Consider the following 10,372-nt stretch of genomic DNA (forward strand, 5'->3'; position numbering starts at 1 on the left):
TGGCCCTAGAACTTGTCTGTTTTTTTCCCCTCCAATGATGTTGACTATTTAAAAGAGTCCAAGCCAGTTGCCATAAAGAACAACCCATAGCATGAATTCTCCTCATTTGCTCCTAATTTCTCACCATCTCACACAGCAGGGAGTAATGGTGGGAAGAAGGGAGGGAAGGAGGAAGGGATGGAGGGGTGGAGGGAAGCAGAGAGTGCCTCATGTCCTCTCTTCAGACTGAGGACTTGGGTAGAGATTCTGAGAGAGCCAGAACATGCTTGTGCTGGTTAATCTTCACTGTCAACCTGTTGGGATCGATTTAGAATCACCTAGAAGACACCCCTCTGGGCGTGTCTGTGAAGACCTTTCCAGAAAGATTTAACTGAGAGGGAAGATCCACCCTGAATGTGGGCAGCACCTTCCCTAGGCTGGAGTGCCAAACTGGATTAAAAGAAGCAAGCAAGCCCAGCACCAGCATTCATCGCTCTCTGCTTCCTGACTGCAGATGCAGTATGACCAGTCACCTCACATTCCTGTTGCCACGACTCCCCTGCCACGATGGACTGTTCCCTAAAACTATGAGCCAAAATAAACCCTTCCTGCTTACCTTGCTTTTGTCAGTTATTTCGTCACATCGATGAGGAAAGTGGCTCATACATGCTTCTCCTGTGGGTCTTCACAGGAGCACACCTCTGGAGAGGAGAGGAATAGGGAACATAAGCTGCCCCTGGCTGGCCTCGACTGCAGGCCAGGCGTGGTCTCTCCTCATGGACACAGGCCTAATTTTCACATCCCAAATCCTGACATGTCCTTGAGAGAAGTGCATCTTCTACCCTAGCCCCTGAAAGGACATGAACATTTATCCCTAATACCCGAAACCCTTTCTGGCCCGGAAAGCTATCCCTGATCCTTGAGTAGAAGGTGGAGCTGAGGGATCATGGCCTGAAGCCAACAATTGATCCTTCCGACTTTGTTTAGTATCCAATTTTGCTATCAGGTGACCAAGACTTCTGGGCCAGTCCAGAGGAGGTGGGATTATAAAGGCCCTCTCATCTGGACCCAGAAGCCTTGGACGGTCTCCCACAGCCCTGAAGATCTCAAGCACCTGCCTCTATAGGTACCTCTCTGGGTCTGTTTTCCAGAAACTGGCATTCTCCACTTATATCCTGAGACTTGAGAGAGATGGAGAGATAGGGACCCTATGGGAGGTGAAATAGGCCTGAGTTCTAGTTTCTTGCTGCTCAGTCCTGGACCTCACTTTATCTTTAATTGAGCACTTTGAACTATGCCATCTCTGAGGACCCTTGCTTGGAGTAGGTGGAGGGAGCCCCCACCAGGTTTTGGGTAACCTTGGCACTGGATGAAGCCTACCATAGCCTCCAGTCCTGGGAGAGGATGGGGGTTCATCTTTGGAGGAGGTACCCTGCTTGGTATCGATAAGAGTGTTATCAAGGGAAGGGGACATCATAGGCCATTGGTACCTCTCTCAAGGACTCTGGCCTCCTCAATGTTGCTGTGAGTGGGGTCAGTTCTTGTTCTCTGGATGTACAGAAGATGCCAGCAGGGAACCCACACTGATAAGGACTCCTTGGCATAATGCCCAACATATGCCCTGTGATTGGGGCTGTTTAGGAGCTGTCTTTAGTGTTCCTGTTTTGGAGTGGTCACTTACCTCCATTCCAGTCTCAGAATTGGAAATGTGGGGAGGGAGAAGAGAGATGCTGGGCTGAGAATTTTGGCATAAAAGTTGGGATCTCAAGACTCCTTCTCAGCCGTTGGATTCTGTGATGGAGTAAGGGTGAGTTCCTGGGGGAACAGGATTCATGACAGGAATATCTTCATTTTCCCAGTGTCCAACTGGGAGCCAAGCACAGCATGTGTGTCAGTGCCTACTGATAGGTGAGTGAGAGAGTAAATGGATGGCTCCACTTCCATCCCCAACCGGCCTTCGTTTCCTTTCCCCCAGCAACTGGTGCCAATGGCGTTGTTCCAGTATATCTCCTCAGCCACGGAGTTACTTCTGGTTGCTGCCATCTTCTGCATAGTATTCTGGGTGATCAGAGCCTCAAGGAGCCAGGTCCCCAAAGGTCTGAAAAGTCCACCAGGACCCTGGAGTTTTCCCTTTATTGGTCACATGCTGACCCTGGGGAAGAACCCCCACCTATCACTGACAAAGCTGAGCCAAAAGTACGGGGATGTGCTGCAGATCCGCATTGGCTCCACCCCTGTGGTGGTGCTGAGTGGCATGGACACCATACGAAAGGCCCTGGTGCAGCAGGGAGATGACTTCAAAGGTCGGCCAGACCTCTACAGCTTCACACTTATCACTAATGGCAAGAGCATGACCTTCAACCCAGACTCTGGACCAGTATGGGCTGCCCGACGTCGCCTGGCCCAGGATGCTCTGAAGAGTTTCTCCATAGCCTCAGACCCAACTTCCACATCTTCCTGCTACTTGGAGGAGCATGCAAGCAGGGAGGCTGAACATCTGGTCAGCAAGTTCCAGAAGCTGATGGCAGAGGTTGGGTACTTCGAACCTGTCAACCACATAGTAGAGTCAGTGGTCAATGTCATTGGTGCCATGTGCTTTGGGAAGACCTTCCCCCAGAACAGCGAGGAGATGCTCAGCATTGTGAAGAGTAGCAGTGACTTCGTAGAGAATGTCTCCTCTGGAAATGCTGTGGACTTCTTCCCCATCCTTCGCTACCTACCCAACCCTTCCCTGAAGAGGTTTAAGACCTTCAATGATAAGTTTGTGCTGTTCCTGCAGAAAACGGTCCAGAAGCATTATCAGGACTTTGACAAGGTAAGACTGAGCAAGCCCCCTCCCACCCTGCCCCCCACAGCCCGGAGTGTGTCCCCTCCCACCCTGCTCAGAGGTACTTAGACAGTCATGTGCTGCCAAAGCCTAGAAGCAGCAGTGTGACCTGCAGCTGTCACCTCCCCACTTCTGAGCCTCATTTTTTACCTCCTTTCAGCTCCCCTCTGGGGACTGCTCAAAGTCCCAGGAAGAAAGCCTGTGAATGAAGCCTTGGCAGAGCTCTGAAGTGTTGGGGGGCATTCATATAGAGGCTTTTGTTCTGTGGAAACCTGAACCCCAACAGAGGCTAATCTCCAGCTCCATGTCACTTTTCTTCCCTTTGTTCACACCAACCTCTTCCTCCTCTGAAACTGGACCCCTGGGGTTATGGGAAGAAAGAGCCAATGGGGCAGGAAATGATTGTTATGCTGTATGCAGTTCAAGGTCTGAGCCTTAGCCCAGTGCCTGGGACGTATCAAATAGGATGGGGCAAGATGTGACATTTGACCATGGAAGCACCAAGGTGCCCCTAAACTTGTGTCCCCTTAGAACAGTATCCAGGACATCACAGGTGCCCTGTTTAAGCACAGTGAGGACTCCAAAAACAGTGGTGGCCTCATCCCTCAAGAGAAGATCGTCAACATTGTCAATGACCTCTTTGGAGCCGGTATGAGCCATACCCCCGACCCTCCATCCATCAGCTACTATTCCCCCATATCCAGCTCATCAGCTAACCAACCAACACATGTCAGGTGGTTTGGACAGATACCTGGCCTAGGATCAAGGTGTGACCTCATGTTGTGCCATCAACTCTGAGGAAACTCAACCTAGTCCCTTTCTCAGTTCTCCCATCTGAACAGTAAAGAGGTCTTCAACTTGACAGTCTAGGCCATGTCATTCTAGCAGCTAACTCTGAAGCAGTGTCTAGTGGGTCTTTCCTTTGCTTTGTTTTTCTGGTTTTATTTTATTTATTTATTTTTTAGTTTGGTGGGAGGACAAAGTCCACTTCTGTAGCCCAGACTGGCCTGGAACTCACTTCATAACCCAGGCTAGTCTCAGACTTGTGGCTATTCTCCTACCTCAGTCTCCCTAGCGTTGAGATTCCAGGAATGAGCTGCCATGCTTGGCTTTCAAGTTTCTATTGAAGAGATATAAGCCCCTGCCCTCAGGAAACACATGGTGGGAGCTAGAGAAAGATAAAGCCTGCTCCATTTATGACAGATACTTGCTAAAGATGTTTTCCTTCCTGTTTTCTTTTCTCCTCCACTCCACTCCATGCCTTTCAGGGTTTGACACAGTCACAACCGCCATCTCCTGGAGCCTTTTACTCCTTGTGACAAAGCCTGAGGTGCAGAGGAAGATCCAGAAGGAGATGGGTGCGTGGTGTCCCCATCCCTCTAGTCTGAGAAGCATTAGGCTCCAGGTCGCCTGTTCAACCTAAAAATACCTATTTATATAACTACTATGTATAAGTTCTGGACATATGGCATCCACCCTTGTCCAGAAGATGTGGGGGGATTTGTGGGGTCCTAGATATGTGAGTATAATCCAACATAGAGTGACACATGGTATGAGCTGTCAGAGCCTCCCATGACCTCCTGTCTGTGCTTTGCAGACACAGAGATTGGCAGGAATCGGAGGCCCCGGCTTTCTGATAGACCCCAACTGCCCTATCTGGAGGCCTTCATCCTGGAACTCTACCGATACACCTCCTTCGTCCCCTTCACCATCCCCCACAGGTGAGACCCCTGTTCCATGCACTCCAAGTCTGCACCTTGCCCCTCCTGCCAGCTTCTCAGCCTGGTCCCTGACTCAGGCCTGTGTCTCCTTCCTGGAACCTTCCTGTTAGCTTCCTTTTAGACTCAGCCTTCAGTCTACCCCTACCAGTCTAATCCCTTGTGGACTCAGCTGTCACTCACCTCCATTCATATTTGCATCCTTTGCATGCCCTCTGCTCCAGGTAGGCCCTCCTCACTGACCCTTACAAGTGGGATCCAGCCACCCTCCAACTTTGCTTACGAACCTTCTGTCCAGGAGGACCCACTTTTCTGGCTTCCACACACTGTCCTTACCTAAGGTCAATCCTGACACCTACTTTCCCTTCTGGCCGACCCTCTGATCTCTTCTGGGACTTACAACCCTTGTCCTTTGATTGTGAGAGTAAACATTTACTTCTGCCCACACCTTGATCTGTTTATTCCTGGTGTAAGAGGCTGCAGACTCCCCAGGGTTGGCCCAGACCACCTGCTGCCTGGCTCCAGAGACCAGCCAGTGCACAGCTGGCACAAAAAAAAGCCTAGTGAACAAGTGTTGTAGGTGAAAAACAGGAGCCAAGGAAGGGAAAGGATAATTTCCCCTCTTCCCTGCTCCTCACACCACCTCCCAGCATGAGGTTTGAAGACTGTGGTAAACAGACGTCAGGACAGAGTGGAGGGAGGAACAAGACATGGCTCAACTTTCCCAAGCATGAGCCTGGCAGAGCCCTCTTCTCTCCTCAGCACAACGAGGGATACCTCACTGAATGGCTTCTACATTCCCAAGGAGCACTGCATCTTCATAAACCAATGGCAGGTCAACCATGACAAGTGAGTACACAGCTCTTGTGGGGAAAGACGTGTGCTCAGCAACCACAAAGGCCCTTTGTCCCTGTGGGAACTGATAATGTAAGGAACAGCACCCCAATTGCCAGATAATCTACTCCAAACATTTATTTATATTTATTTTATGTGTATGAATGTATTGTCTCCATGAATGTAAGTGTACCACTTGTGTGCAATGCCCATGGAGGTCAGAAGAGGGTACTGAATCCCCTGGAACTGGAATTACAGGTGATTGTTAGCCACCACATGGGTGCTGACAACTAAACCCTAGGCCTCTGCAAGAGCAGCCAGGGCACCTAACCACTGAGCAAATCTCTCTAGTCCCTAGATAATCTCCTCTAAGTGGCTAATTTAGACCCATTTCTCAGATGTTAGCACACACACAGAGGAACTGACTTGATGTCTGGTATGGTGACACATGCCTGCATTCCAACCTACACAGAAGGCTGAGGCAGGAGGACTGTAGTGAGCTCAAAGCCATTCTGGGCTATTCATGAGTTCAAGGTTAGCCTGGAATACATACCTATTTCAAAAAAAAAAGGAAGGAAGAAAGGAAAGAGAAAAAGGAGAGAAAGAAGGAAGGGAGGGGGAGGGTGGAAGGAAGGAAATTAACTAGGAAGTCTGTTACAGGTTATGCCCATACCCCAAGATTCCAATTTGATAGATGGGAGGGGGGGTACCTCAAGAGACTCATGAGAATGGTTAAAGACCTGCTTGGAAAACTCTACTGTAGTGTACAGGTAGGCAATCCTGAAATTTACCATCCAAATTGGGGCATATTGAATGTGAGAGTGACATCCATATTTGTGCTGTCAATAATGATAACCAGTTAGGGACAATAAACATAAGCCAGGCACACTGGTGATCTCCCTTGCTACTGGGGAAAGAAGGGAAAGAAACACGCATTTAAAATTTCCTCTAAATATTTTTGTTTGTTTGTTTTTGGTCTTTTGAGAGAGGGTCTTTCATAGCTGGCCTAGAATTCACTATGTAGACCAGACTGGCTTTGAATTCACAAAGATCCACCTGGTTCTGCCTCCTGGGTGCTGGAATAAAAGGCATGCATCACCATACCTGGCTTATTTTTATTTTTTTTTAATGTGTATAAATGTATTGCCTGCATGTATGTATGTAAGTGCACCCATGTTGTGCAATGCCCAAGGAGGTTAGAAGAGGGTGTCAGATTCCCCTGGAACTGGAGTTAGTGGTTGTTAGCTGCCATGTGGGCGCTGGGAACCAAGGCCAGGTCCCCCAAAAGAGCAACTACTGGCTTAACTACTGAGCCATCTCTCCAGCCCCAAGCGCTATTTTCTTAAAATAACACATTATAGCTAGAGGTATAGCTCACCAGTAGTATATGCTTAGCCTGTGGAAAGTCCTAGCTAGGTTCAATCCCTAGCACCACACACACACACACACACACACACACACACACAAATGGCTAAAATAAATGAATATTAAAAACAACTACCCTGGGACAGTGATATGGCTCAGTGTTTGTTGCCACATATGACAACCTGAGTCCAATCCCCAGGACCTACATGGGAAGGAGAGAATTGACTTCTGCAAGTTGTCCTCTGATTTCCACATGCATACACAAGATAAATAAAAATGCAATACAAAGTAATAGTAAAAATCCATTCTCGATGGGCATGGTGGCTCAGGAGGCAGAGGCAGCCAGATCTCTGTGAGTTCAAGGCCAGCCTGGTCTACATAGTGAGTTCTAGACCAGCTGAGGCTACAGGGAGACCTTGTCTTAAAAAGACAAAACAAGCTGAGTTCGGTGGTGCACACCTTTAATCTCAGCATTTGGGAGGCAGAGGCAGGCGGATCTTTGTGAGTTCAAGGCCAGCCTGGTCTACATAGTGAGTTCCAGGACAGCTGGGGCTGCAGGGAGACCCTGTCTCAAAAAGACCGAAAAAAAAAGACAAAACAAAACATTCTCTTCAAGGATGATCATTTTAAAGAGAGCTTTGTGAAAGAGACAAGCTCTAATATGGCTATGGGTGTAACTGAGTTGGTAATGAGCTTGCCTGGTACGCACAAGGCCCTGGGTTCGATCCTCAGCCCCACAAAAAACCAGGTAGCACACTCCTGCTATGTACACAGCACAACAGCTGGTGGCACCTGTCTGAAATCCCAGCACTCTAGAGTCAGAGGCAGGAGGATCAGAAGTTCAAACAGGTTACATGTTCAAGGCCAACTTGGGATGCATGAAATCTTACCTCAAAACAAACAAACAAAATGAGCAATAACAAAAAGAAATAAGTATTCAAGGTCAGCCTAGTCTACATAGTGAGTTCCAGGACAGCTGGGGCTACAGGGAAACCCTGTCTCAAAAAGACCAAAAAAGAAAAAGAAAAGAAAAGAAATAAGCAGTGTTTGGTCCCTTTCCCACTAGGCTTTTGTGACTGTCAATCTTGTACTTCACAGAAGGTCTTCAGAAATCTGCTCCCAGCCAGCCTTTCCTTCCAGAGCCCACCCAGCTCAGATCCCATCTCCTCTGATTTTCTTGCAGGAAGCAATGGGGGGATCCCTTTGAGTTCCGCCCAGAGCGGTTTCTTACAGACAACAACACAGCCATCAACAAGACTTTGAGTGAGAAGGTGATGATCTTTGGCCTGGGCAAGCGCCGGTGCATAGGGGAGACCCCAGCCAAGTGGGAGGTTTTCCTCTTCCTAGCCATCCTGCTGCAAAATCTGGAGTTCAGTGTGCCACCAGGCCTAAAGGTGGATCTTACACCTACCTACGGGCTGACCATGAAGCCTCCCCGCTGCCATGACATCCAGGCATGGACTCGCTTTTCCAAGTGAAGAAAGCCCTGGCCTGCCAAGGCAGAAAAGGCGGGCATCCATGGAGCCTTAGCCTTTGTTTCTTGCCCTTTCTTTTTAAATAACATCTTTATTGAACATACAATTCTTTCATCATCTAATTCACCTCCAATCAATTTTACATTCTCTGTCATGTTCCTCTCCAAACCCATACCCATTGACATTTGTAACTATTCCCCCCTAAACTGGCTTTCTTACCCCAGCACATGCTAATCTAGTTTTCTCTCAATGGACTGACCTACTCTAGGAATTTCATATAAATCAAATGGTATAAAACATGGTCTATGGCTAGCTTTTTTCACTTAGCACAATTATTTCAAGGTTTATTCATGCTGTCATGTGTGTTGATAAGCCTTGTGTTTTGAGTCCTGACACCAGACCTGAGTCTATTTCCTCGTAGTCAATGGTGGATACTTCTGTCCTTATACTGTTCTTATATGATTTGTCTTTGAACATGAGAAGGGGAAAGAGAGGAAGGGATCCTGCATTCTGGGCCAAACCCAGCTGGGTGAATAGGTAGCTCCAAAGTCTTGTCCTCAAAAAATAGAATGTGTGACTTCTCGCCAGGACTCTTTCTTCATCCACAGTCAGAGGAAAATAACTTCCCCAGAAGTACTTGGGTTGACTGCAAAAGGCCAGGTCTCACAAAAAACAGTATCAAGACACTGAAAATAGAGACCTGGGAATATGGTTGGTGCAAGCATGAGGACGTAAGTTTGAATCCAAGAATCTGTGTAAAACAGGGGACATGACCACATGTGCCTGTAACCCCAGAGCTACAGGGTAGAGAGAGCTAGTTCCTAGAACCCTGCTGATCAGTCAGCCTAGTCAAACAGCCAGCTCCAGGGTCAGCAAGAGACCCTGTCTCAAGGGAATAAGTTGGACAGTGATAGAGGAAGACACCAGATGTCCTCCTCTGGCCTCTGCACATGAGTACATGGGCTGGGCATGCATACTTGCACACAAAAGTGCACATACCCACCCACCAAACACATACACACAACACAACATACACAAAAAAGAATAAAAATAGTAAAAACATAATTCATAACATGGAAGAGAATGTAAAACATATACTGATAAGGGGTTAATATCAAGTATATACATATGCACATATATAAATATTTATCATATACATATCTCCCACAATTCAACAACAAAGACTTCCCGATTTAAAAAAATGGGCAAGAGACTTGAGTAAACATTTCTTTTAAAAGATATACAATTGTGTCAGGCATGGTGGAACATTGCTTTAATCCCAGCACTTGGAAGGCAGAGGCAGGTGGATCTTTGCGAGTTTGAGGCCAGCCTGGTCTACATAGTGAGTTCCAGGACAGCTGGGGCTATAAGGAAACCCTGTCTCAAAAAGACAAAAAACAAACAAACAAAAAGATATGCAATTGTGCCAGGCATGATGGTGCATGCCTTTAATCCCAGCACTTGGGAGGCAGAGGTAGGCAGATCTTTGTGAGTTCAAGGCCAGCCTACAGGGAGACCCTTTCTTAAAAAGACCAAAAAAAAAAAAAAAAAAGATAACAATTATGGTTGGAGAGATGGCTCAGCAGTTAAGAGGACTGACTGCTCTTACAGAAGACCTGGGTTTGAATCTCAGTACAATGTGGCAGCTAACAAACTATCCATAACTCCAGTTCTAGGGGATCCGATGGCCACTTCTGTCTTCTGTGGGCATTGCAAGACACAGGCGCATTTATATACATGCAGGCATAATGCTCATACACATAAAATAAAAATAAATAAACAAAATCATCTTTAAAAAGACATACAATTAGGCCAGGCATGTTGACACACGCCTTCAATCCCAGCACTCAGGAGGCAGAGGCAGGTGGATCTCTGTGAGTTCAAGGTCAGCCTGGTCTACATAGTGAGTTGCAGGCCAGCTGGGGAGACCCTGTCTCAAAAAAAAAAAAAGATACACAATTGATCAATAAGCACACACACAAAAAAAAGATGTTTAACTAGGGAAACGTAAGTCAAAACAACAATGAGGTAAGGTATTATGGTGGCATGTCTGTGACACATTTTCTTAACTGTTAATTGATGTAGGAGGTTCCAGCCTATTGTGGGTGGTGCCATCCCTGGGCAGGTGGGACAGGGCTGTATAAGCTGAGCAAGCCAGAGGGAGCAAGCCAGTT

The 10,372-nt window shown here is 47.4% G+C and overlaps 1 protein-coding gene across 1 annotated transcript; it reads left to right on the forward strand.

The window, feature by feature from the left end:
• The first annotated feature begins 1,002 nt into the window (after positions 1-1,002).
• On the forward strand, positions 1,003-8,500 carry LOC103736875 (cytochrome P450 1A2). The gene is made up of 7 exons (XM_008836501.3): positions 1,003-1,105; positions 1,955-2,794; positions 3,338-3,455; positions 4,075-4,164; positions 4,404-4,527; positions 5,287-5,373; positions 7,907-8,500. The coding sequence occupies exons 2-7, from the start codon at positions 1,967-1,969 to the stop codon at positions 8,199-8,201; spliced, it is 1,542 nt and encodes a 513-aa protein (XP_008834723.1). The 5' UTR covers positions 1,003-1,105; positions 1,955-1,966; the 3' UTR covers positions 8,202-8,500.
• The last annotated feature ends 1,872 nt before the right edge of the window (positions 8,501-10,372 follow it).

Source organism: Nannospalax galili, unplaced genomic scaffold (assembly GCF_000622305.1).
Source record: "Nannospalax galili isolate Female #2095 unplaced genomic scaffold, S.galili_v1.0 scaffold54, whole genome shotgun sequence".
In the NCBI taxonomy this organism is placed as follows: domain Eukaryota; kingdom Metazoa; phylum Chordata; class Mammalia; order Rodentia; family Spalacidae; genus Nannospalax; species Nannospalax galili.

Coding starts and splice junctions, on each gene's coding strand:
- LOC103736875 (XM_008836501.3), top strand. CDS start 1,967: ATGGCGTTGTTCCAGTATATCTCCTCAGCCACGGAGTTACTTCTGGTT. Junction 4,165..4,403: donor GAAGATCCAGAAGGAGATGG/GTGCGTGGTGTC, acceptor TGTGCTTTGCAG/ACACAGAGATTGGCAGGAAT. Junction 5,374..7,906: donor TGGCAGGTCAACCATGACAA/GTGAGTACACAG, acceptor ATTTTCTTGCAG/GAAGCAATGGGGGGATCCCT.